The 27,780-nt window shown below is 37.2% G+C and overlaps 1 protein-coding gene across 3 annotated transcripts in view; it reads left to right on the top strand.

The window, feature by feature from the left end:
* Positions 1 to 27,780, top strand: part of PTPN2 (protein tyrosine phosphatase non-receptor type 2) — a 30,141-nt gene that overhangs the window by 1,819 nt on the left and 542 nt on the right. Inside the window, exons 2-10 of one of the 3 annotated variants that reach the window (XM_050971814.1) lie at positions 964 to 1,054; positions 8,605 to 8,705; positions 9,342 to 9,440; positions 10,592 to 10,729; positions 17,501 to 17,710; positions 19,006 to 19,164; positions 21,602 to 21,789; positions 23,332 to 23,433; positions 26,169 to 27,288. In XM_050971814.1, coding sequence (XP_050827771.1) covers positions 964 to 1,054; positions 8,605 to 8,705; positions 9,342 to 9,440; positions 10,592 to 10,729; positions 17,501 to 17,710; positions 19,006 to 19,164; positions 21,602 to 21,789; positions 23,332 to 23,433; positions 26,169 to 26,175 — 1,095 coding nt within the window. In that variant the 3' untranslated portion in view covers positions 26,176 to 27,288. Of the gene's footprint in view, positions 1 to 963; positions 1,055 to 8,604; positions 8,706 to 9,341; positions 9,441 to 10,591; positions 10,730 to 17,500; positions 17,711 to 19,005; positions 19,165 to 21,601; positions 21,790 to 23,331; positions 27,289 to 27,780 lie in introns of those variants that run through there. The other 2 variants (XM_009101881.4, XM_009101873.4) reach the window with 2 other exon arrangements.

Below are 27,780 nucleotides of genomic sequence, written 5' to 3' on the forward strand. Positions count from 1 at the left end.
ATAGACTAGACTCTTTAGGAAGTTTGAAGACAAAGATAGTGGGAACATTGAGAAGACCAAAGAATGCTCAGTTGTAGTAAGAAGTTTAAATGCCCTTTGGGACATAATGATCAAATGTAGCAACATAATCTAAAAACAGAAAGAGAATTCGAAGTAAAATATTGTTAATTCTGTACTGAGCAACATTTCTGCTGAGATAGCATTAGCAGAGAGATATAAATGCAAAGCAGAATACATTGAAGGTATTTTCAGTTTTCTACATAAGGTAATTCTGTATATCTTAGTGAAGTCGTAGAAAAGGTGTACTCAGGGAAGAAATCAATAAAGCAGAACATTCAGAACATGTGAACAGTACTGTCCTAAAAACAGTGTGTTAGTCTGAGTATCTCATAGATTATTAGAAGGTTTGTATTAATGCGTGAGGAGAACAGGCTTTGATTCCCATTGATATTTGTGACTCCAGAATTCTTCATCTTGGTTCACATTTAACTACAGCTGGATGAGATGAGCCATCAAACCACCAGGAATAATCCTATGGCCCTTAAATAGCAGACATAAAATCATTAACTGGTTCACTTATGTTTTTGGGGTTTTATGCTGCCAATTGCTTTAAAGGAGCCCGCAGAATACTGCTCTTGCATCTGAGTCCCTCACTGCTTTGGGAGATAATGTGCAGCTCTGAGGTAAACTGTAAGCATAATAAATTTTTGGGATTAGGGTTGTTTTTTTTTTCCCCTTTGATCCTGATGCATCATTAGCTTGTCAAATGTAGGAAGATCTAAATGGTAGCAGTTTGGCCATGAATGAAATGGATCTTCTGGGTGAAAATGACACTAGGGGCAGTAAAACTTAGTTTAAAAAACGTTAGTTATTAGTACTGTTGCTTAATTAATGGTATGTGTAGAACATTAATCTTAATCAGGTTGCTGACTATAAGTCAATTCTTTATTTTGTCTTTTCAAGGAAATCCGACATAAATCCAGTGACTACCCTCACAGAGTTGCAAAATATCCAGAAAACAGAAATCGAAACAGATACAGAGATGTTAGTCCATGTGAGTATCTTTTCTGCAGTCATTGCAGTAAACTTACTAGACCTTCTCTTACCCTGTCGACACTGGAGGTGATAAATCCTGGTCATTGCAACTTATGCATTTTGTTTATTTCTGTAGACGTGTATCCTGTGATAAATGTGGGATTTTTGGTAACACATACACAAATGTGTCTAACAGGAGGGAGAAGAGTCTGCATGTTAAGCTCATTGTGCTGAATGGTGAATGAGAGATGGTTGCGAATCACAGGTATTAGCGTATAGGTAAATTTTTGTGAGCTGCAGAGTAATGTTTTAGAGGTATTTTTCTCATAGGGAAATGATTTGTTTAATAGTGCTTTATCTGTTGTAAAAAATGAGTATAGAGGTTAAGTTAGTACATCTTGACTAAAAGAAATGTTTTTATTTTGGGCTGAGTGATTCTGCACATTTTTAAGGTGGTTTGGAAAAATGCCACTCAGTTTCTACTGTTACTTTAAAGAATGCTTGAAATTTTGTCGGTTTTGCCCATGTAGTAAATAAGGTATGGAGTGCTTTGTACTTCTGCTAATTCCCATAAAATGGTCTTTTTGACATAATGATCTTATGTCCCATGTGAAAAAGCTTTTTTTAGACCAGCTTCTCTGCTACAGAGATGATGTGGGCTTCTTTTCATCAGCATTTTACTTCAGAAATTGTAAACCAGAATTATTGCAAAAAGATATGTGAGCTACAGATAGGGGAAAAAGTTATATAGCTTTAATTCTTTTTGCAGTATATTAAAGTTGGGACAGATAACATGTTTATGTGTTCCTTCTGAAGTTTCCCAGAATACTGGAGGGTCCTGAAAACTACCTTGTTACTGGATCTAGAGTTTTTGGAGGGTTGCTGGTATATTGGGGCTTTTCGCTTGGGAGCCTGATCTGAATACCTATTCTAAGATTTGGAGAAGTGCTGAGCTCCTTGTTTCCAGTTGAAAGTTGTGGTGACATCATGTGCATAGCACTTCTCAAAATGGCACAGAAAGGGTCTTGGATTGAGTCACACTGGTCAGATGCAGCGCTGCTCCTTAGACTGCTGCCAGGATGCTCCGCTGGCACAGTGAATTCGTCCCACATGGATCCAGTCTGGCGTGGTGCTGAACCCCCCCTGAAATTTTCTGTAAATCCATTTCCCACACACGCTGATGGAACTCAACCTAGGAATTCAGTGCATGGCCTCCTTGCTATGTCTGCATGGCATCCCATTGAAGGGGAGTGTCCAGTGCTGAGGAAGATACTCAGATGAGGCACGGCTGACTTTCACCAGGCTCAGGAAATGGAGGCAGGCCTCGGGTGGACACGTGTTGGTTTGTACAGAGGCACTCGAGTGTCCCAGCTTTGCTGTCCTGCTGCAGCACAGCATTAGCGTCTTACCAGTGCTGAAAGAGACGTTTTATTCAATTTCTGTTTCATACCTAAGTTGCAATGGGGGTTGTAAGATTAGAAGGCAATAAATAAGATTTGAGCCTAGAAATCCTAGGTTCTAGTCCTGGGTCTAACAACCTATACAATTTCCATGTCAGATGCTGTATCTGTGCATTTATCTACTGTTTCTCCGAGACATTAATGTAATTTATGTAAAGAGAGTGAATATTTACTTTCAAACTGTTTGTGCTTTTTTCTTTTTAAGAACAGGGTTTCTAAAAGAAATAAAAGTACATTATATTATTTAAGTAGTATCTAATAATGCCTCCAGTAATACCTTATGGATGTGACTTGTATTCATCTCCTGCAGTTATGTGGAGCTCAATATTTTCCTTAATCACGGCATGCCTTTTACAGTCATGGGGAGCATCAAATGCCTTTGCTTTAGTCATGGCAAAACCTGCTTCTGAAATGCATGTTTAGCCAGTAGAAAAAAAAATGAATGATTGTATTAATTCCTCGACCCAGTGCAAAAGTAGAGAGACAGATAAAATCTAGTATTGAAGTAGTGGTTGGGCTTAGGAAAAGGTTATAGCTTTTCTGTTACACTCTGACATAGATTATTACATGATGAATGAACTGAATAAGATGGTGAATTTTATGAAGAATTTGTCGGTTTCTAGCATTTATAAAAGAAGGATGGTTTGAATTGGTTCACCTAGCTAGCTTGCAGAACTGGGCACTAGGAACAAAGCTGTATCAGGAGAACATGGCAAAACACTGTATTTGAACTAGCTAATTCCTGCTGAATTTTACTCCTGTATTTTTTGATATGACTCAATTGCTTCAGTAAGAACAATGAGAGTCAGGAGCAGAAAGAGGCCTGGAAAGGAGCTGTATGATAAATAAGATTTTGAGGTAGCAGTGCCTAAATTTCAAATCAGCTGGGATAAAAGCTGCGTGGTTTGGTCACTGTGGTGAACACATCTAATTGTGGTGCATGTATGCAGGGACTTGGTGTTGCAGAAATGTGAGATAACTCAGTCTCACACAATCTTGACGTCTCCGTCCTTCACTTTGCAAATTTTGCTGCTTTTAAACAGTTTAGATGAAAAATGGGTGGTGCTAATATTCTCAAATAGTCAAAGGCCTTCAGAACCAGCTGTTGGACTTTTAAGATCTAGCTACTTAATCATACTGAAAGATGAACTTTAAAGAAAGAGTTTTATTTCTCCAAAAGCAATGAGAAATTGGTTTATTAACTCTGGTAGCTGCCAAGCCTGTCTAAAATCTGAGGTGGTGTGTCTGCAAGAGAAAGTGCAAATGTTGTTCAATTTTATGGGAAATATGTCAATTGCGAGTCCAGGAAAAAATATTTTGGGTTGGTTTGCCCCATTTCAACTGTGATACCTGGGACAAGTACACTGAAACAAAGTTGTTTCTCTTACATACATATCCAGATAAAAATTTATTTCTGTTTTTTGGGAAAAGCTAAGCATCTCTGTCCATTACGGTTGAGTTTCACCGTGTTTCCTGTTTCATAAGTATTTTTGTTAGTATCCGTTTTCGTTGGCTAAAGATCTGTAGCATATGTAAGTTTGGTTTGGTAAAAGCCCTCAAGAATTACTGCCTAGATGAAAAAAAATAGCTATCTAATAGTTTGGTATTAGTCTAGAATAGGGAGAGGAGTATTTTGGCTTCATAGTACTGAAACAGGAAGTTAATCTGAAATAGGTTTGGTTTGACAGCCAGTCATTTCCGGACAGATGAAGCCATTTCTCAGAAAACGTTGTTAACAGAGGAAAGTAACTTGTGGGGGTTTTATTCTTTATTAATTTTAGTGAAACTCCAAAGATTTCTGTAATTAACTTTTTCTAAATCTTAACCTTAGTTCTTATCAGTGGAGTTTGGTGTCTCAGATTGACTGTAAACACCTTTAGAGCTGAGGTCCTAGATTTACAGGCAAGAAGGAAATCCCCTCAGCAAAATTGGCAGGATTTTTTTTTTTTTGCCTTTTGCTTTTGAAGGGAAGATGGGGGTTTATACGATTTTCTCTTCAGCCTTGCTTTGTAATATGGTGTGTTGCTCAAGAACCTGGGTCATCTGAGTATTTTTGCTGATAGATCATATTGCTTTTGGAAGATTGTGCAAGGTAGTGATTTCTCATGTTTTCTTCCTGTGGCCTTGAGTAGATTTTGTGTCAGATCTTTCAGCCGTAGGCTTACAGTTGGCGTAGAGTACGGGAGAGGAACATGAAGAGAATTGTGCTTTACAGGGAACAGAGTTGGAGCTGATTTGAATGGTTTTACACATGGTGCTGATTAATTATCATTGCAGGAATGTTTGTTCCCTTTCTGTCCTGTGCTTCAAGTGTATGTGTTGAGAACAGGGAGATGTGCAGCCCAGAATAAGCCTGCTGCATTTCTTGTCCACAGTAGAAGCTGACATCGGTGATTTTTATGACATTATCTAATGATTCTCTAAAACATCTTACCATGTGAAACATTGTAAAATAAACTCAACTTGCTGTTGAATCTGGAGATACTTCTACCTTTGGTGTTGGGGAAGAGGGAAATTTTATAGCACATACTGATCTAAACATTATTGTGCCCTAGGATTTTTACCCATAATCCTGCTTACAATTTTAAGGATGCTATGCAGTAGGGACATGTATATTTTGGTATGAATACATTTCAGTGGTGAGCTAGGCCATGACTGAAATGATGGCATTCATTGTGTACAACCAGTGACAGCATGGTGAGGAAAAGTAATTTTGCTTTTCCTTTGCCTTAGGCTACCTCTGAAACTTGAGACTGTAAGTCTAGTGACAAAGTATTGCAATTTTAATAATTTAGCAGCTCAGATAGTCTAGATTTAGATTAGTGAAATGGAAGGGATTTGTTGGTAGGCGGGAAAGGTTAGGCAGGGTCACTGGGATGGCTTGCGGCTGCATGTTTTATTTATGACTTTCTTTAATCCACTAAGTAGCATTTCTCCTTCCTCTGTTGTTAATGGCTCTATATTTGGGGGACCAGAGACATCTCTTGGATAAAAGATAATTTTGAAGTTATACAGTGTTCTAGAAACACACTTGTTTTATGATGAAAGCCTTTCATTAACCAACTGCAAGAACTGCATGATGTAAAATGCCAAACATTTTTTATCTTGGTTTCAACTGGATCTGTTATTTTCTGTTAAGCAAGAGGTGAGCAGATTGATGAGCATTGTGAAGTTTTAGCATTATTTGATGCATAGGAAGTATTGTCAGTGGGATGGAGTTCCAATGGAAATGGGTAATCAGAATTTGCTTGCTCAGATAGGGTCATTCTGGGAGTGTTTTTTCTCAGTGCAGGAGCCAGAATGAGAATAATTTTTAAGGTTTCCACTTCCTTTTCAGGCTATGTAGTTTGTCGAAATAGGGGAATTAGTGCTTCAGAAAAGCAGTACTGTATTTTAGCTGCTGTGGGCATGGCAACACACGAGCTAAATCTTATCTTAAAGATAGGTTTATCATTCATATAAATCTAAGTACTTTGTAACTGGAAATTATATACATACGGGAAATAGTTACAGCTAACTCACTGTCAAAAGCTGGCTTGCTTCAGTTAATTCAGGAGAGCAAGCCAGGGTTTGAATGAGGTTTCTAGGTCATTGTGTCCTTTAAGAACCTCATCCCTTGAAAGAAGAGAAATCAATATATTCTAGTGTTGTTTTTTTTTTTTTTTTTTTTTGTTGTTGTCCTGTGGACTGTCTGCCAGAGTACTTGCAGGATCTCTTCTGTTTTAACTGGGGAGGGAGAGGGAGGCTGTCTCTTTATAGAATTAGTATTAAAGGGACTTCAAAAAAACAACTTGGAGAACTTTGTCTTGTTTACAAAGCGAAATTTGTAAGAAGGGAAAAAATGAATCTGAGAATGTAAGGATTAAAGTAGGAAACCTCCTTAGAGGCTTCAGTTGTTTGTCCCTGGCAGCAGTACAGCAGCTGCCGCTGGGTGATTAAATTGTTAACAGTGCTTGCTTGCGTCACCTTTCCGAGAACACTGGTACCGGTATGTGTGATTTACTATAACTAGATCTTAAGTTTTTCCTGTTGGCAAATGACATGTAATATTTACAGAGGTCTTGGTTTCTTTCCAGTAGAAACATTTCAGATAAAGTGATACATGAAAGGAAAAAGTAATGCTTTCCTATCCTGGCAAAATGATACTAAGAGATATATTTTACTTTAAAATGCACATATGTCTTAATTTTGCTGTGTCTTGGCTTTGATAATATTTTTTTTTCTTCACGCAGGGGTATCATAAATCTTTTAAGACTCCTGAAAGTTAAGATGGTGTTGCCTTACAGCTGGAATGCTAATGAAAACAGACTAACCCAATATATTTCTCATGCTTTTATATAAAAAATAAATTTCCAGCATTTTTCTGTTCTCTGCACGTTTGTATGTGACTGAATATAAAAGCTAGGAGCTAAGGGAGGTGGGCCAACAACCCCAAATTTGAGTGCTTCAGCAGCAGCAAAACAGTTCTACTTTACTTTACTCAAATCCAACAAGATCATCTTTGGTGGTTGCCAATAGCAGATAGATGAGAGAGAATTTAAAAGCAGATCAAGACCTAGTAAAGGTAATTTTCCCAGGTTTCCAAACACATGGAAAGTGTTAAATATAAAATCATATTAAATTGTGCAAGTTGTCTGTAGAACAAGAGTCTATCTAATTCATTAACTGTTTTTTGATTGCCATCAGCTTTTTGCCTGTCCAGGTTTATATTTATGGATTTCTGAGATAAGCCTGGTGCTGCACAGGCTGGCTGTGAGTTCATCTATTGCAGTTGTGCTGAATTTGATACTTGGTAGTTGCTAATGTCCAAAGTGTCTAAAGGAAGTGAGCCTTTTGGTGCAAGGATGGGTGGGCTGGCATTTTAACAGCAGTCTGGGCCCTAATTGAGTTTTATGGATCAGACTAGGTGCATTTAGTTTTAAAAACTGGTATTGCATCATAATTCGCTCTGCTGTCAGTTTCCTTATGGAATCTCTTCTATCTCTTCCTGAGATATGTTGAAGTTTCTTAAAGCAATTTTAGCTTGCTATTTTTTATTTACTTTTCTTATTCTGCTAGGTGTTGGGCTTTGGGAGGTTTACAGTCAGTTGAATCTTATTTTCTGGCATGTAGTTGTGTACAAGTTTTAAACTGAAAAGACTGTTTATTTAATACAGTGACTGACAAATGGCTGAAGCATTACTTACTGCAGACAAGTCTGATTACCTAAATGTCTCCTAGAGGTTCATAAACCTCCTAGAGGTTCATTAATCACATACTAAAAGGTTCTAGAAACAACCACAGTGACTTTTTATTATGCAGTTTTTTAGTTTGACAGTATGATAATCTTTCTCATTTTAATGGTAGAATTTTAAACAGAGTCCTTTGCTTGCCTCTGCCATTAAAAGAAGAATTGTCAGTCTTGCTTGTGTAATTTTGAGATGAAACCATGTTGTTAGATTAGGCTTCATTTAATTGGTTGATTTATTGACTATTTTTGGTTTTGCATGTGCCTTTTAAGTATTTTTATGTTGTATAATATTAGAAAATGGCTTGCATGGAAAATGAAATTGATCAAATTCAAGCCTGGCTTGAATTACTGCAAGTAGATTTTCCTGTGGTTTTTTTAGCTGTGCGAGCCTAACTTTGTTTCTACACCAACCTTTGAAACTTCAGTTCACCAAAAATCTTGTAATTTAGGAAATAATGAGCTTAGTGCTGTGGAGTGATCTGGTGTGATAGGACAGTGTTGGCTAGTGTGAGTTGTGGTGCTGTTGTATTAAGGAAATGTAACTGTTGAGGGATGACTGTGAGGACCTTTAGGCTTGTGTGGGAGTGTTATTTTGTTTGCTTGGGTTTTTTTAAAGAAAAATAGGTATTCCAATTTTCTGAGCAGCTTCTATTAATAGCTGCCTGAAATTACTCTGATGAAATGCCAATGGGAGAATGGGACAGTTATCAAAGTTATGTGAGAAATTAGTTTCTCTCATTTTTTTGTTTTGCTGTTTGGGTCATACAGCAGAATTTAGTTCTAGTTGCTTGTAGGCTAGGCCTAAACCTAAACTTGCCTGTTAGAGAGTATTCATCGAGATGGATGCATCATTAATTCTTAATTTTCTTTGAATTTTAGATGATCACAGTCGTGTAAAACTCCAGAACACCGAGAATGATTATATCAATGCCAGCCTAGTGGTCATAGAAGAAGCCCAGAGATACTATATTTTAACACAGGTAAGCAGTACAATTACTGGGTTATTACAGGGATTGAGAATCTAGGGGAGGGGGATTTGCACAGTTGTAATTCGTATTTGGATTGTTTCTTCTCTCCATGAATTAAAAATATCTCGTTATTACATAAAGTACAGTATCTCAGTGTGATGTAGTTGCTAACAGATTATTTTATGTTTTCAGAAAAGCTAAAGGGGATATTGAAGTATGAGTAATTTACTGTATATGAAGCTTCTCAAATACTTCTTGCACTTTTCTTCAGTTCTTTTGTAAATATGTTGCAACAATACTTTGACCCCTTTAAGCCATCTTGTATCTTCTGAGCATGCCTGCAGTAGCTTTTCTTCTAACAGTGCAATAGTAGTGATTCTTAAACCAAAATAACCATTCCCTGAGTTCTTACTGTTTTGTTGTTTGGTTTTGTTTGGTATTTTTTTCCTTAAAAAAACTCAGCCCTTTGAAGTCCTGGAATGATCTGTGGCTACTTTCTTGCTTGCCATTTCTATAATTCTACTAATAATTTGTTTAAACTTAGGGGGAAGACTCTTTCCTGCTTCCCACAGTGAACTATTAATTGTGCTCAAACACTGCTTTGCCTCTACATTCTCATGCCTGTTTTTTGTATTTTTTACTACACAGGGTCCACTACCTAACACATGTTGTCATTTTTGGCTAATGGTATGGCAACAACAAACCAAAGCAGTTGTCATGTTGAACAGGATTGTTGAAAAAGAATCGGTAAGTGACATTAGACCTAAAGTTGTAAAATAAGCCACACAGTTGAGCAATGTTTGGTTGTTACATTAGAAGAATTAAAAGATGTTCTCACTGATGTGCAGTATAATGTGTATTTAATATGACAGTGAAGTGTGGGAGCTAAGACATACAGTTCAGTTTGGTGAAAATAGCATCTAACAAAGGTACATCCCGGCGTAATGGTGAAAGTAGCATTCTGAGAAGGGATGTACAGATAGAACTGCTGAGGAGTAGAGGCCGTGTAAGATGTTCCTAGGACAAAATGGGAGGTGGGAAAAAAAGTATCTTTAGATTGATTCTTCTAAATGTAATTGAGTAGTGTACCTGTTATATAGAGATATTACCTGTAACAATGAAGGCAGACTGCTGCCCAAGAGCTGTTGAATTTATCTAGTTATTTTTGATTCTTTAGTACCATTGGCATATGTGCAGAATACACAAATCTTCTGTTATGATGTAGTTTTTCTGCTATGGTGCCTTAAAAGCATTGCAGATTTTTGTTATAAACGCATGTCATTTGAGGTTTATGTGTTTATTCATTGCAGGTTTGTGAAAAAAATTTGACTGGTCTGTTAAAAAGTGACCTATTTTCTTGTACAAAAATTTTCCTACAGAAAGTTTGAGTGCAGAGCAAGAGGTATACAAGACAAAGAATAGTTTTGCATTGGTTTGTTAGTTCATTCTTTTGTTTAACTAGAGCCTTCCAGTATTCAGCAAGCCTGGGTAGAACTGGGTGTGATAGATGAGTTCTGTAAATGTGCAGGTGTGCAAGTCAGAAACAAAGGGGGGAAATGCTGAAATAGCTAAGCTGAGATCTCAGTTCCCTGTAGAGAACTGGAGGGGGGAGAGGGAAGGCTTAAGATGTATCTCGTTAGCCATGTGATGGAAGAAAGCGTAAACACATAAAACTGGAATGCATAATAGCCACTGAAACAGTTGTAGTAACTTAGCTGTAAACATTATGGACTTCAGGAATTCCTCAAAGTGGGAGCAGGTACTTGAGTCTACTGTATTGAACAATGTGGACTCAGAATCTACATATTCAAAGCCTAAGATACCAGGATATTTAACAAGGTTTTTCTTTTTTTCTTTTCCCTTCTTTTTTCTTTCTCTTAAAAAAAAAAATCCACTAGGTGAAGTGTGCACAATACTGGCCAACAAAAAAAGAAGATGTTATGACATTCAATGAAACAGGCTTCCGTGTGAGACTGGTGTCTGAAGACGTCAAATCCTATTACACAGTGCATCTACTGCAATTAGAAAATATCAACGTAAGCTTTTCTCAGTCTGTACAGCTTCTTTTCATGGGCTTAAGTGTGTCACGAGAACAACTTAGCATGATGTAACTTCAGGTTTGAGTGAGCTTTTACACTGGAAATTTTAATGCATTTTGCTTCTGAGAATGTTGAAGATGTTTGTGTGGAAATAAGCAGGTGTGATTTAGACCTCAGTCTATACATTAGGAGAGATAACATCTTTGGCATTTGTATACTTGTGTTTTCCATTTCGCAGTACCTTAACATGCTGAATTCTAAATGATGGTAATGGTGATTCTAAGAGAAGCTGTAAGAATTAACTTAAGGGAGGAGCACAAGAGTGGAAAATTCTGATTTCCTTTGAATATCAGATACCTGACTAATTACTGATTTTGTACCGGAACTTGAGTTTTCTATGTAATTTAGTCCAGCTATCTTAAGTCTTTGTGGGGAGGAGTGATTACCACCCTTTAGTTACCTACCTAAAGGAGGTAGGTAACTTTATCTCCTCTTGCTCCACCTCTCCATTTGCTCCAGAGGACCAACCATCCTTTTTTCTTGAAAAATTAAGCACTTTGACTATTTAACCAAGTTAAGCTCAAAATAATTGTTTCTGGCCTGTGCTTGGGTTGGAATTTACTGCTTCTGTTTCAGAGTGGAAGACAGGATTGAAGAGCTTGTCTGTTTGTTCCAGCTATGTCGTGTAAGATATTCTCGCTTCCTATAAATCTTGCCTTATTTTAATTGAAAGTGCCAGTATGGCAAGTTTTCAAGGTCATCTTTGTCAGCAAACTTGGGAAAGGAAAGCTTGAAGATGTTCTTCTTGTTGTTTCATACAACTATTGATATATTTGTTCCCAAATATTTGAATTTATAGTAACCGTTGATGGTATTCTGAGATAATATTTGTTAATTCTTAACGTCCCTCATGACATCAATGTGATAAAACTTGGCATATTGTTGCTTGGTCTTCTCCGTGTTAAAAGGGCTTTATGAAATAAAGCTGACCTGAAGATTTTCTCTTTAGTAATTTGTTTATTGACAAGCAAAGGCAAAAGAAAGATGAATAATACTGGCTAGCCAGTGCTTGAAAAAGGACAACTCTGCCTTTTGGAAAGCTGAGGCAAAATTTGGTAACTACAAAAAGTCTTCTTCGTGGAATTGTTTGGCTGATGTTAGCCCTTACCTTTGAACTTCTTATTTTCAAAGGATGCAGTTTTCTTTACATGTGTATGTTTGAACATAACATTAACTGGAAAATGCAGAAATGCCTCAGGGAACAGCACAATGTATACTTCAGTAGACTTTTGAGTTGGAGCTATTGAGCACTCAAATTTCTGGGTTTGTTTTGGAGCAGCAATGCAGTTTCTTGTATGTCATTGTCCTGGTTTAAGACTGCAAACCAGGACAGTCATATAAATCAGTTTCACAAATACCAATCTTTCTGTAATTAATTTTTATTTTATATCTCTAGCCCAATGGTAAGGCTCCATGAATATTAACTCCAACACACAATTTTTGTAGAAGGAGCAGAACATACTTGGTTACTCAAGCAAAAAATGCTGCATAGTTTGTAGTCTAACACTGTCAATGTTATATGCAGCCTTTTGTAAGAATTTGATAATTATACCATATAACTTGTGGGAACTGACTATTCACAGTAACTTGAGATGTGAGCTTAACTGTGTTTATGTAAGTTATTCTGCAGGGGCCTTTGGTGGAGGCAGAGTGTAAGACATTTAGCCACTCAATGCCTGGAATATAGGATGACTCATGAACAAAATATACTCTGAATGCCCAGAATACTTGAAACTTAGTATTTCCTTGAAAACAGAGAGAACCAAGGTTGTCTTTATAATGCAAGCATTCTGAGCTCAATTAAGTTTGTCTTACTGCAGCAAATCTCTTTAAGACATAAACACTTTACTCTTCATATACCCATATTTTGTTTATGTTGTTACCAGTGAAACAACCTGTGAGTATTTAGTTGATTGGTTTTGTTGCTTGTTAAAGATTACTTAGAAATACAGATAGGATTTGGGGCTGTTCTTTTTCAGGATTGTATGGAGGTATTTCTTGGTTTGATTTTTTTCTTTTATATTCGTTCCAGGAAGATTCTGTTCTTGGGGCTAGCACAGAGAAAATGGAGAGAAAATGGTGTTTATTGGTATCTTCCCAAAAGTTTTGAAAATATGTCTAATGTTCTTTGTTTTGCTGTTGATCATTTTAGAATTTATTTATTTTTTTGCCTGACCCAATCTGTGGTTTAGAATATAGGTATTTGAAGCTGCTTTTCCACCATGGTTCATTTTGTATCTTCCATGGGTTTGGTGGTGTCAGTTGTCAGCTTTTCTGAAAGTTGAGTGCTGTTTTCTACTGTAATAGCTCAGGTAGAAGAACTGTCCCTTAATAGAGACTTATTTGAAGGCTTCCACCAACCAGTGCTTCTTGGAAAATAAAGGGAGAAGGAAGATAATGTGCTTATGTTAAAATTTTATAATAATTTATGAGTGAAGCTTTTGAATGGCTGTGGTTTGAAGCAAAGTCTCCTGGCTTATTGGAGAAGTGATAGTGAGGTGTAGGAAAGCCTATTAAATCTATAAAATTACCTTTGCAAAATGCTGCAGAAGAATTGTTAGGTATTGACATCTGACTTGGGAAAGACTCCACCTTGTGTTGAATATGTATTTTTATATTATTCTTTATTGTTGCGTTTGGCTTTTTTATTCATTAATGTCACAACTTTTTGTATTGGTCTTTGGAAAAAGAAAACTTTGTTCTCAGTAATTTCTGATGTGGCAACCCAGATGTCCTGAGAAAGATACAGTGTGACACATAATGAATGTTTATAAGCAAAACTACTGCACAGGTACAAAGGAATTCAGAGAAGCTGTGCAAGGGCAAATGAGCATCAGATCTTCAGGGAAACCAGGGATTGCTTGGATTAGGAAACGGAGCAGTGGAATTTGATATTGCAGAAGGAACCTTTCTGAATGCATCTCAGACTGGGTTTTTGGAAGTAAGAATACAGCAGTAGAAGGAGAGGTTGGTGAAGAAAGTACTTGTTGGTGGAGAAAGGACTAGGACAAATTAACTAAATTTGATGTGACACTGGTGGTGTAGTACTTTAGAGTGAGGACCATTAATAAATCTCTAGTGGAATCTTGAGTCCTCCACAGTAGCAAAACCCATTAGTAAAATGGATTCTCAACTTAGTACCAAGCTTCTATGTGGCTTTGACTGTCAGATTAAGGTAATGCAAGGCTGCTTAGCTGCCCTAACTAGTGATCCTGTGGATGAACCAGGATGTTTCTGATGATTATTTGGCCCCTTTATCCTCAAGGCCATTTTTATTTAAATTTTGGAAAACATTTTGTCCATCATGAATGAACAAATAGAGGAGGCTCTGGTGGAAATTGATTTATGATTTTGAATTTCAGTTTATGGAATACTGCCATTATAGGATGCCTTTTCATTTTTATATGATCAAATCAGTTGTTAATGAACTTAAGGCTTGTTCATTAAATATGGAACCACTGTATGGTTGTAGGTGTTTTATATCCATATATTTGACCATTTCAGTAGCATTTTGATTATGGCTTTTAGAAGCAGTGTGTGAAACTTGACAGACCAGTGTTGTTTTGTTATCCCCTGTTTTACTTGACCCTGAAGGCACCAACTTAACCTTTGAGCATAGTGTTTTATTCATGTTCAAACTCTCACGTGACTGAACAAACTGAAGTTACTCTTAAGATTTTTGCTCCTTTTTGTGTTGAGTGATTGGATAGTCAATGTAAAAAGGTTATGGCAAGTCTTGTTTTGCTGGAAGTTAATCCAGTGGGATATTCCTTTTCTGCTCAAGTCCTCCTGTGGATCTCTGTAACTTGGATCTTGTCCTTTAATTATACTGTTGATGTTTCCAGCAGTCAGTGCAGAGCTGTGCACAGTGGTGTCTGCTTTATAAGTTCATCAGGTTTAGCTATCTTGGTTATTTATGGAAAGCTTATCCTAGTAGTAGTAGTTCATAGTAGTTCCACAGTTTGAGTAATGAAAACCAAAATAGTCATTTAAGTTTTGTCCCATGAGCATTCAAGTGTTTTGGGTTTTGTTTTTCTTTTTTTTTTTTTTTTTTTTTTGGGTAGCTAGCTCTAGGGAATAAATCTTGGAAAATTGCATTGTGGTTACTACATAACTAGCTGATTTTCAGTTACCATTCAGAAATAGATAATATTTCTGTGTCATATCCCTTGTATATTACATATAAAATTTTATAGTGCTGCCTCAGTCTTGGAAGTCCAGGGGTTTTTATTTGAAGAGATTAGCTAGTTTCCTGGTAACACTTCAAATTAAATTAGTTGTTATTTAAATTTGACTTTTTGTCCATCAATAGTTGTGAACCAAAAGCCAGACCTCTTCTCGTAACAGTCCCACGTCACTTCATGTAAGTGCTGCATGGCTCAGTGACTGGGAGTTGTTTAAGAAAGGGTGGTACAGATCCTCACAAAGGCAGTGTTTCAGCTGTGCAGCTTGGCTGCCAAGCACCACTTGAAAGAGCCATTCTGTTTAAGAGAGCAGTGTGGGAGGTTTGAAATACTCAAATGGGATTTGGCTGTAGGATTAGAGACTGCGCGAATTCAAAGATGACCAGCTGGTTCCAGTGCCTTGCAATGGGACTCTTGTAGAGAGATGAAGAGACTAGGTATTTCTAGAATGAGCTGAAGGGATGGAAAAATCATGGGATGGATAAAGCCTTCATACAAAGGAAAGAAAAATGTAGTTCTGTGGGTTAGATCAGAGTGACATGTACAACAGCACTGTTTCATCTGTCTTTTAGAAATAACTATTTCAGATTAGTGTATGAGTAGGGTGACACTTAGCCATACTTTGTTCTTTTTCTTTAGGAGGAAGATGCCAGTGCTTGTTGTGGATGGGATTGGGGTAAAAAAACCCACACAAAAGAACCCCCCCAAGCAAACAAAAGCCCACACAAACAAACCCCACAGGTCACCTTTTTTGAGGTGACAGAAAAAGGCACTTTTAACTTCTTGAGGTGTAAGGGATGGTTTCATCTGGAATGCCCTTTCAGAATGTTGAAGTAGGGAGAATCAATTGCTACCTACAGAGACCATCTAGATTCACAAGAAACAACTTCAGTCTTTACTTTGCATGTGCATTTAGCTCACCTCTCTAGTCCTTTTCTTAGTTTTGTTTCTAAAGTGATGAATTGTTTTTCTTAGAAGTGGAGGAAATTGCTTAAGTGTTACTTACAGATTTCTTATGAAAAATGTGCCTCCTTCATAATTTTTAAACAAACAGGTCATTCAGTTCATTTGTGAGTTAACCTGCTACTTGAAAAGCTAGGTACAGAAGAGCAGTAGGAGGGCAAATGCAAACTCTTCAATGCTTTCCTCCAGACAAGGGGAAGTCCCAGTATATTTATACAATTTTTGGCCTGATACTCCTTTTTTCCCCTATGAAATCTTAACGCAAACTTGTTTTCCCAATATTGTAGATCACACTTTGTTGTCCTTGTTGAGCACCTAGCCAAAAGACACAATATTTCTGGAAGATAGTTGTGCATCCGAGAGTGATTGGACTCATGTTAATATCCACTGTTTTCTGTGAAAGTATTGGCGGTCTAGTAGTATTGGGCATTGAAGGCAAAAGACAAGTTGGGAGACTTGTTTTTGTTACTGCAGAAACCATGAAATGGATTCTTTTAGTTTTACAAAGGAATTTCATAAGTTGTCTCTCATAAGAAGTAGAAACAGACTGAGCAGATGAAGAACAGTAGAATTTATTTTATTTCATGGCTATATTTTACTGTTGCTGAAAAAGAAGAAGAATAGCTTTTCTGGAATACATTGATTTTGAATCCATTTGTGTTCAAACTTTGCCAAGGTTTATGTAAGTGTCAGTCTATGTGAAAAATTAAATAACTGAAATAATAAATTATAGCTGAATTAATTAAAAATTAAATAGCTGAATTAATAAATTTTAAAAAATATCTGAACACTTATAAAATTCCTGAGCTAAATTCAGAATGACCATGGCAAGGAGAGCAGCATTTAACAGCACAAAACAAAAAATTGATCCAAATTTCATATACATACTCTTGCTGTCATTTCAGTACCTGCAGTTAGTTGGTTGTGTTAGGAGAGGAACTCTTTACAGAATGATTTTAAAGCAGCTGTATGATTTTGGAATCCTCCTTTTTTACTTAGAAAAGATAGAAGATGTCCAGCAGAAGTCTTGCTAGATGTCCTGCTGTATGGGTTTTATAGCCTTTTCCAGGAAGGAACACTTCCTGCTCCTCTCAGTAATGTGGTTAGTCTAAAGAAGATGTAACACCTCTTGGCATTAAAACTTGCTTGAAGCAAGAATGCAGAGTGTGTACAATGCTGACATGGGTTTTTTCAGTCATGTTAATTCTAGCTGTCTAGAACTGCTGTCAGACATTGAACTGCATTATTGGTAGACAAAGAAAGACATTTGGGAGTAAGTAGTAAAGAAAACCAAGCATAATATTGGAAGTTTGAGAAGAAGAAGAAAAAAAACCCCAGTGTGTGGGTAATAATTGCAAAGGAGAAAATTACCAACTCAGATAAAACTGCTTCAGTGTGCACTGTTGGTTGTCATCCAACTTGAAGCAAGTTACTGGGTTGTTTGTCTTAATGGGAGGTTTGAAATAGAAAAGAGCTGTTGATTGAGTTTGGGGGAATGTGCACTAACTGAGCCAAAGAGGAATACTTTCTAGTTCTAGTGTTTATTTGTTTTCACTTTTAGAGTGGTGAGTCCAGGGTGATCTCTCATTTTCATTATACTACATGGCCAGACTTTGGAGTTCCTGAATCCCCAGCTTCATTCCTGAACTTCCTGTTTAAAGTCAGAGAATCTGGTTCACTGAGTCCCGAGCACGGACCTGCAGTAGTTCACTGCAGTGCGGGAATAGGACGTTCCGGCACATTTTCATTAGTAGATACTTGTCTTGTTCTGGTAAGTGTTTGCATTCTCTCTGTCACCCCTTCCCTTGGTCCTGACACCCTGCCAACCTTCCCAATATGGGCTTTTTGGTCAGAAGGCTATAAAAACATTGAAGTTAATGACATTCCAGTGGAAACTTAAATTAAGACATCATGCTCTTTTTTTCTTCACACATTTTGATGGCAAAAACACAGCTCTTGAAATGCATTTACAAATTCCTCTTGAAGTACCCAGGACAACTATATATTCTCAAAGCTTCCTGGAAAGTAAATTGTAAACATTCTTTTCCTTTTATGTAAGATGTGCTTAGAAATGGTTGAGGATTGGTTGTTTTTTTCATATGAAAAAAGCTTGTGAATATATATTGAGATGATTGAATCTGTAAGTCTTTTTCTCCAGAGCCCTTTCCTTAAGCATGCAGAAAATTGTTGTTTTATCTGAATTAGGATGAGAACTCAGGCATGCTCCTAATTCTCCTGCAGTGTGTAATGAAGGGTGGTGCAGAATTTCCCCTGCTGTGCAGCCCTCTCGGTAATGGGGCTTGGCATCCAGTTCCAGTGCCACATGGATGTGTAGATTGTTTGCTTATAGTAAACCTGTCATCTGTAGTTGCTCATGACATAAGTGAACCATGAATGTTAAATAATATTTTAAGTAAATCAAAATTTTTTCTTGGACTTGAAAGTCCAGGCACAGAGTTTTCTCTTTGTGCTTGGTAATAGTGAAAAGGACAGGTTTAACTGAAATAGAATTTCAGTTGAATTACAAGAGACACATTTTCTGGTTACTTGAGTTTTATGCATTTTGAAAAGCATAGGGGTATATTTTGATGGAAATGTATTTCAGAAACACCCTGTGAATGTAATGCGGGGATAAGCATGTTCATTGCTTGGATTTGGAGTTCTGCTTTACATAAGGAAGCTTCTGCCATAGTCAGTCTGAATTGCTGTTCTATTCAGAAGCAGTAGGAAATACTACTTTACAGCTCTTATTCTTATAGTCCTATTTCAAAGTCCAAATAAGAGCCTGAATAAAATTGAACATATTTATATGTCTTAAAATTAAGACTTAATGTTAGGGTACTAATTTATTTGTTCAATACATGATCCTTGATTTGGTCATAGTAAGTTTTCATTAGATGGTTTGCATTTTTCCTTCAAAAACAAATTAGAAATCATTGGAGATGTTAATCTTCCTTATAACTAATAGAAGCATAATATGGACAAATTAGATTTAATTTTTAACTAATTTTTACTTGTAATTATTTTTATATACCATTGACACTTTCAATGTAACTTGCTTTACAGATGGAGAAGAAAGACCCATTTTCTGTAGATATTAAGAAGGTATTACTGGATATGAGAAAATATCGAATGGGACTTATTCAGACTCCTGATCAACTAAGATTTTCATATATGGCTGTAATAGAAGGAGCAAAATTTATAATGGGGGATTCAACTATACAGGTAAATGTTTAGCTCCATGTATTTGAATAGCAGATTGCAACAGTAGTTAAAAATAAGCTCCAGAATATTTTAAAAATGTAATTTTGTGAGATTTAAATGATTAACCTTTTTTAGTAGATGCCTAGTAGGTATCAAAGGGTATCTGTTCAGTGCCTTCTATCAAGCTAAACTTTTAACCCTGTGTATATGTTCCCCTCTTAGATAAAATATGAAAATAATTTATCTGTCCAAATATATAAAGAAAAAAAAATGGGTCAATTGATATTTTCAATACTAAAAAGGAGAGGTAATGTCCAGTATCACTTTGAAGATAGCAAAGATCTGTTTTACAATTTCTTTGGTATTTTCCTAGCAAATGAGTTGCCTGAAGCTACAGATAATATTTTTTTGTAAAGTTGCCTTGTTTCTTCATAGCCTTTAAAATTTGTGTTACAGTTAGTACAATCTAGCCAAGTATAATGATTTTGGGTGCAAAGAGGTTACCAAATAACTGTTTTATCAGTGTGGTTTGGAGATTACAGCTTTGTTAAGTGGCTGGGCCTAGGTGGGAGGGAGAAGTGGCAGCAGAGGCTTCAAAACACATTTAATTCTGCTTTCATATGCTAGGACTCTTTTATTTTGTAGATTTCTTGAAATCACGAATAGGCAGATAAGCTAAAAAACACTTCCTTTCTTTATGGTACCAGTAGTGGTCTGATTCTTCCCCTTAGCAAATATTTCTTGACTTGCTGTGTAAATAAAGTAATAATTTTTCACAACTGCTAATCAACACGTAGATAGTGTGCTGTTGGTCTGATACCTGTGCCATATGTCTAGAAGACTTCATGATTCATCCTAATGCTAACAGCAGTTTAGTCTCTTAATTTTGTGGAAGCTGTTTCTGGTGGTATATGGTATTGTGTCTAGTAATATTTTTCTGCTTCACCTTTTTTAAAAGCCATGCTCCAAAGTGATCAACTCTGGTTCCAACACTTACTCATCTAGATCACAGGATTTCTTACTTCTGGATACAAGGGAGCATTGTCAACTCAGAAAACTGCTTGTCATGTTCAAGTGTGTTAGTAATTCATAGTAAGAGAATGCCTAGGAAGGCACACTTCTCATTTGTTCTTGTTTTCTTGTTACGATTGTTCAGATGATCTTCCTTAAATCAGTGTTTCCTGCAGTGCCAGGCATTTGTCCTGATGCTTCTCTCTTGAGGCCTTGGCATTATATGCAGAAAATCAATTGGCAGTGCTCAAAAAAAGCATGTTTCTCTTTCTAGGTCAGCTAGGTTGACCATTTTTATTCCATAAGGAATGGTTGACTCTTCGGAGTGTGAGAGGTATTCACTTCTCTCTGCTAGTGATGAAGAGGGCCTGAAGTTATTGAATGCCTCTCTTATTTAACAGTAGCCAGATGTTCATCTCTGATGTCTCCTTGATTTTTAAAGGCAGTACACTGTGCAAACACAACTTTAACTTTTAATGGAGGAGTCAGTTCATTGTTAAAACTCATTTTGCCAGCAGTCTATTTATAGGTAGCTGTTTTTTTATATCACTCTCTGAGTTTGATATTTCGTTTAGACCAGCAATCTTGAAATCATTCCACAGACAGGAGTCTATTACTTGGTTTGAGAAGATTCAATTTTTAGTTCATCTACCTTATCACAGACTTTTAAAAGTAACTGATTTTTTTTTCCTACAAGGTATTCTATGTCTCTATAGGCACTGGCTGATTTGTGTGAGGAAAATGATTGTTTTTTGGGGCTGATTCTTTTCCTTCCTGTGCACTTTCTAGGGTTCTTTTCTGCGTGAAATTTTGTTGTAGCAATTAATTCTTCAGGCTATTTATCATTAGGACAGACATCTAGCAAAACAGGTTTACTTCCAATTTCTTTTTTATTCCATCTCATTTCAGATTATTTCTCAGAACAAGGTGAATAACTATTTTATGATGCAGTGGATCTCTGGGCTAATGGGCCACTAAGTGAAATAGTAGGCCATGACTCAGGCGTAGATAGCTCTGTTAAATTTTCCCAGTTCTCTCTTTTTAGGCAGTTCTTGTATACAAGGTCCTGTTGTATTTTGAAGCCATAGAAGGTAAGAGCACAGCACAGGCCTGTAGCAAGTAGAGGGAGATGGGAAATGTGGGACAGTCTGGGATTTTATAAGACACAATGCTTCCTAATTGTGGAGCTGCTGTGGACAGTACAAACCCTGGAGGTAGAGGCCTCATGCCTTTGCAGTAGCACCATCCTGGAAAAGTAGAAAATAGGATCATTGATGGTTGTTGGAGAAGACACATCTTGACCTAACTTTATTTCTTCATGTAGCAATTTTTTTTCTTGATCTAGTAGTTCCTTTAATCTGCTTCTGTGACTGTTCTTTTGGAAGACATCTTGGCAAGGGGGCCCTTAAATATTAGGGGAATGTTTGAAATGTGTTCTTGTTTTCAGAAACGGTGGAAGGAGCTCTCTAAGGAGGACCAAGCGCCAAGTTCCGAGCAGTCTCCTCCACGCCCAACCAAAATAACCACAGAGAAGTACAATGGGAACAGCATAGGCCTGGAGAACAATGATCAGATGGAGAAAAATGCTGATCTATCCACTAAGGTTCAAGATATCATAGATGGGAACATGGAAAAGTAAGCAAGATAAAGAAACTTTTTTAAAAGGCAGATGCACTCTCTCAAAAGGCTGAATTATTAGGCTGCTTTTCTTATTGTAAAAACATTAAACATTCTTTCTGCAGTAGCAAGGGAGAATGGGCGGTATTTGACCATATTATTTAATGATTTTAAAAATACCACCTCAATGATTCCTTGTGATTTGGTTTTACTATTCAGAAGTCAAGAGAAGAAAAGCAAGTGTCATTAACTGAAGCAGCTAGACCTCATACTTTGAAAGCATTTTCTTAACAGATTGTAAGTGAACTCCACTGTGAAGTGTGAATGAGGTCCCAAAATTGTCCAGCATTTCATACTGATTTTTAAATACAATGCTGACTTATGTGTCAGAAATTACATGGTTCCTCAGAAACACAAAGGTTTTATCACATACCACATTTTGTGTAGTGGTTGAAATTGTATCATTGGAGCCATGTATTACCCTCTGTTCCTATTAAATCTGCCTGCTGTGAGTAGGTTCTTGTGGTTTAGCCATGTCAGGTCAATTTGCCTTTCCCTCAGACGTGTTGATGCCTCAGCTGGGAGGCACAGTGTCACTTGGGCCTTCCCACATGTGGGTTGCCAAATGTTGATCCATAGCCAGAGATCCACAAACTGGGTCAGGGCTGTGCCAGGCTGAGCCATGTGATGCATAGAAGGAGGCAGGGTGTGTCCCAAAGGGCTGCAGCCTGAGATGAGACCCAGCAGTTCAATGTAGATAGGCTGGAATTGCAAAATAACAGCTAGCTCACCAAATGTCCCCATGAATTTCTTTCTGTTTCTTCAAGAGTGTTTTGAGAGAGAATGACAGTAATTCTCTAGTTGTTTGAAGGAGCCCCTCACAGGAAGGAGTGAGGCTATGGGGTTGTGTGTTAGAAGTCAATCAAAGTTGGTTTTTGTGTCCGAGTTAAGCTGTCTTAGAGATTTCAAGGGCACTTTTGGAGACAAAAATTACAAGGTTGACCTGCTAGTGTAACACACAGAACTTGGTTTATCATGTGTCCTGTATCAAGATCTGGTTTGCATCCTGAGATGAGTACCATTAATCCTGCATGCAGCTGTGAGTAGGAGTTGGAGTCAGTGTATCATGGAGACTGCTGTGAACTCTGCAGTGGAGGCACTCATGTAAATACTGTGACACTTGGATGTGGTACCTGGCACTGCATATAAAGGCAGCCTCCACACAAAACATCTCAGCCACCAAACGGGGCACAGACAGGGGCAAAAAACTGAGCTCAGATAATTTAACTCATTCTGTTCTCTGTCAAACTTGTAGATGAAGTACCGTGTACATCTTTACGTCTGTCATTTACTTATTTGTGGGGCTTTACTATCTGAAACTCTCTACATCAAGGTGGTTAAAACATAATAAAAGATTGCTTGGTTTGGATTTTATATACTGCTGCTACATGCTACTGGTGGGTTAACTATTGGGAGTGTTGGAAAGAGGTTAGTTTTAATATGATAATAGCCTTTTTTCCTGTTCTTCAGTGTAAGATTGGCCTTTTTTTTCTTTTTAAGTTCTGTCCGAAAGCGACTGCGGGAGGATAGAAGAGCGCAAACAGCACAGAAGCTGCAGCAGATGAAGCAGAAGCTAAATGAGACTGAAAGAAAAAGGAAAAGGTGGTTATACTGGAAACCTATTCTCACTAAGATTGGGTTTGGTACACTGATTTTAGTTGGTGCTTATTTTTGCTGGAAAATGTATTTTCAGAAACATTCCTTGTAAGTGAACAGTAAGTGTGACTGCTCCAACAGCTGATTTTGCTGGAAGGTAATGAGTAGGGTTGTGACTTTAAGCATAAACTCCTTATTCCTGGAATGGGTACAGACTGTTACATACAATAGAGAAGTGATGTAAACTTGATCTCATGTCGACATCTCAGGACTTTCCACTGCAGGTACTTAGAAAAATGAACCGCTGCCCCCCATAGAATTGATGGTTTTTGTTTAATATGAGCAGGTACAAACTTGCTGCAACTGTTTATATACTTTTTAAAATGGTGTTCTACCAGATCTTGAACAAATGCTGAACCATGAAGGTTTAGCTACTGAAGGCTGTCTGGATTTAAATTTACATGCCTGACATAAGCAATAAACAGTGTTGTATCATTTACATAATGCAAAGAAGTTATCCTTAAATATGTGTAATGTGTAATGTACTAGTGACATGAACATAAACATTTTATATTCTTACGACCTAGGATAAATATATTTTATAATTGCATATTTAATCTTTTTGTAGTTCACTGTACTTTTAAAAGCTCAGTTTGTACAAATTTCTGACCAAAAGAATTTCATTTTGAAACTAAATGTAATTATAATTTGTGCATGAAAAGAATAGTGCACCCATTCCCCACATTTGACTCTCCAGTTTGAAATGAGCAGCTAGGGGTCTGATGAAGCACTTGCCAATTTCTACTCTGTTAATTTGCATTCCTTATTTATTTTTATAGTTTTCATTATTTAAGACTTAGAATTTTTTTTAAGGCATTTGAGAACTTAGCCCCCACTGAAATTCATACTGTTGATTAATGTATTCAGACATTAGCTACTGTTTGAAGGCCAACATTGTTCAAGTTCTGACATTCCATTAAATGTAAAACTTAATGTTTTGTGTGTGTCTATAGATTTTAATTGCTAGAATGAATAAAATTAATTCATCATAGGAAACACATCAAAGGAAACGGTAGTTGAACTTCCAAGTGGCTCAAATAGAAAGGAAATGTTGGTAGTGTTCTCCCATACCCAGTGTTTTCAGCTGTATGAGCCACTTTGGTAGCTTCACAAAGATTAGAACTGCTTTTTAGGTTCCCCAGCACTGTATTAGACATGCTAGTAAAACACTTAAGGACCAATATTTTGGGAGTATCTGTGCTACAGCCCCTTTAAAATTATCGAGCACTCCCTTTCCATTACTTGAGTAGTAACACTTCCTAAATAGTAATTCAACACAAACCACTTTCTGCCCTTTCAATTACCTTTGAATACAGAGATGGTATATGGCTGAATGTAGCTTGTTGTTCAAGCTAGGATCTCATAATTTATAGGATTGGATTGTACTTTGAAACAAGAATTTTATTTATTCAAGCATTGCCTTGCTGGGTAACTTCAGAGAAGTTATGTTTTCTTCTTCCATTTTCTAAGCTTGGTTGTTTTCTGTTGGGTGTGGGGTCCTGGGGGTTTTCTTCCACTCCCCTCCCCCATTTTGTAAAGCACTTCTTGGATTTACTGCTGAAAAATACTCAAAAGAACTGGATGATTATTTGCTCCTTATTCAAAGGAATAGACTTCAAAGTTTTCAAGTATGTCCAAGCTTGGTAGTCACATATGAGGCATGGTGCCCAATTACTCTGACATTTACTACACAAAGCTAAGTACAGTTTACTCTTTAAAATTCTCATTTCGCAATAGCTAATACTATTCTGGACTATGCTGTTTGTATAGTAAACAAATGCTGAAGGGTCCAGATGAGGAAAACAAATGTAGTTTCATGGAGCACTGGATTTGGGAAGTTGTGCGTCAGTAGAACAAGACAGTTTGTTCCACAGCATTGCTGACCAACTGTGCAGCTTGAGTAGCAAAATGACTGCTGGGACATAGCACAGGCAGGCAGCTCATGTATTTTAAGACATTTCACAATTTTTACAACCACAGTAACTTTTAGCCAGCAAGAAGATTGTCAAAAGATTTTTTTTTTCCTTTAAATTGAGGATAGGTTTTTCAGTATCAGCTGTAACTGATAGTAGGTGTAAATGTATGTGCCTTATAAAGATATTTTGGTTATGGAAAAATACATTGGAATGTAATTTAAATGCTTTTGTAACAGAAATATTCCAGATTTTATTCTAGATACTTAAAAGCAGCTAAGGAAAAAGTGCAGGCGAAACTTGGACTGATACCACACTGTTATTTATTGCCCTTCTTTTGGCATGAGGAGGATTTCCTGGGCTACCAGTATCCTACAGGCACTGAGCTCTAACTGCAGCTTGTCAAGTTGTCACTTGATTTTTTTTTTTTTTCCTGATTCCATTTTCTAAATTCTGGGGTTTCAGTTTTCTTGATCCTGAGTAAGCATTCCTTAGTTCAGGGTGGGGCAGGGCAGGGGGCAGCCAATTCAGATCACCTCATACTCTGTTACCTTCTTGATGCAATAAAGCAGGACTTGCACATTCAGCAGTTGTTCTGTAAAAGTTTGGTTCTGTGATTGCAAGTACCTTGGGAGTCTTAAATGTTAATAATTTAAGGAGGATGAACCAGTACAAGCCTTGGACAAAACTATTTTGAACAGTGAATTGTTCATGATAGTCTGATAATAGTAAGGAAAATCAAATGATTGGTCTCTTTTTACATTCCAGGAAATAATTTGGATAGAAATCTTCTTTCTGGTCCATCACTAATCCTTAAAACCCAAAATCTGGAGGATTGTTTTCCTTGCTGCACACTAAGCACTTGTGATACTTTGTTATTCTGGAGGATTTAAATTTGCAGCTTTTTTGCACATCTTGGATGTTAAATAGGAACAAATATGGGCCAAAATGAAGAACTGTTGATCCCAGTCATCTCTATCATAGGAAATGCTTAAAGGGTGAAATTGAAGGACATGCCTTCTGACCCCTCTTCTCTCCCCATCCCCAAGTTCTGGCAAACTGCTGCCTGGTCCCATGCTACTACTAAAATGTCATTGGGCTCAATTCAAAATTGGTTTTGGTTTGGTTGGTGTTTGTTTTCCCTCTCTTCTCTGGAAATGCATCAGTCAAAATATTTGATGCATAGTGGGCATCTCTGATTAAACATTTGGCTTGCAGATGAACGCTTGCGTACAAATCACGCACGTTTTCATAAATAAATACCTAGCAAACATTTGGATCTTCATTGCAAGGGGTTTGCAAGATTGGAATTAATCCTCTAGGTTTCCTATTTGTGTTCTTGGTGCAGGGACAGTCCACTTAGTGACGGTACATCTGTATTTTCTTTGAAATGTATTAAGTAAAATAATTTAATTCAGTGTGAAATAGCAATTTGGAAAAAAACCTCTGGATTTGTTATGGAAGTGAGATGTTGCCAGTGAAATGTGGCTTATTCTGTTAAACCTCGAGTAATATGGTTTACTGACATCAGTTTATGTCCCCCTGAAAAGGGAAGAGGCGTAAATGTGTATGCATGTATGTGTGACTGGATTATGCAGGCGATGAAAAAGCCTGGTTAGCTTTATGTTTAATGAATGTAAACCAAATTATTTAGTTTGCTGTTTGGCATTATAGTAAAACCTGAGACACTTGAGGACTGCACGAGAAACTAAATTAACAATGACAAAAGAGGAAGTCTTCTGCAGGGCTGAGTGGCTTAAGCTAGAGGACGGTATTTGCAAAGGTGACGTGACACACAGTAGTCTTCCTGGGCCTTTTTGTTTGCCCCCAAAGTTTTAAGTCAGTCTTTCATTTTTATGTACAAAAAATAAACGTGTTCAAAATTGTATCTCTGTCTGAGTCTTTATTTAAATTGGAAGGATAAATACTTGGAAGCCCTCTTTCAATGTGTCATACCTGGTGGAGGAAAGCTCCTTTATGAATCAGTGTAGTGCTTGCAGAACTCATGCATTTTACTTGTAGTAGCTCGGGGTTTTGGTGCTGTGAACACCATGGTCTTTTTCTGTAGACTCTCGGAGTAGAGTCTTCCCTTGCCTAAAAACATAATGTCCAGTGCTGGGATGTCTTTCTCACTACAGGAAATCTTTGCCTAGAAACAGTTACTTTCAAGCTGCTGTAGCAGGATTGGCCTCCAAAGCTGTGAGAGGTGATGTGTTTTGAGATGCAGCCTGCCATAGTCCCTCTGAGGCCCAAGGAGACTTCTGCAGTGCTTGTGGTTACATGTGTGAGGAAGTGGTTTGCTGGACTGAGACTTGTACTTGAAACTCTCCAGCAAGGATGTGCCTTATATTGTAACGTGGAAATACCTTCTGGAAAAGCA

The sequence above is a fragment of the Serinus canaria genome, chromosome 2 (assembly GCF_022539315.1).
Source record: "Serinus canaria isolate serCan28SL12 chromosome 2, serCan2020, whole genome shotgun sequence".
Taxonomy (NCBI): domain Eukaryota; kingdom Metazoa; phylum Chordata; class Aves; order Passeriformes; family Fringillidae; genus Serinus; species Serinus canaria.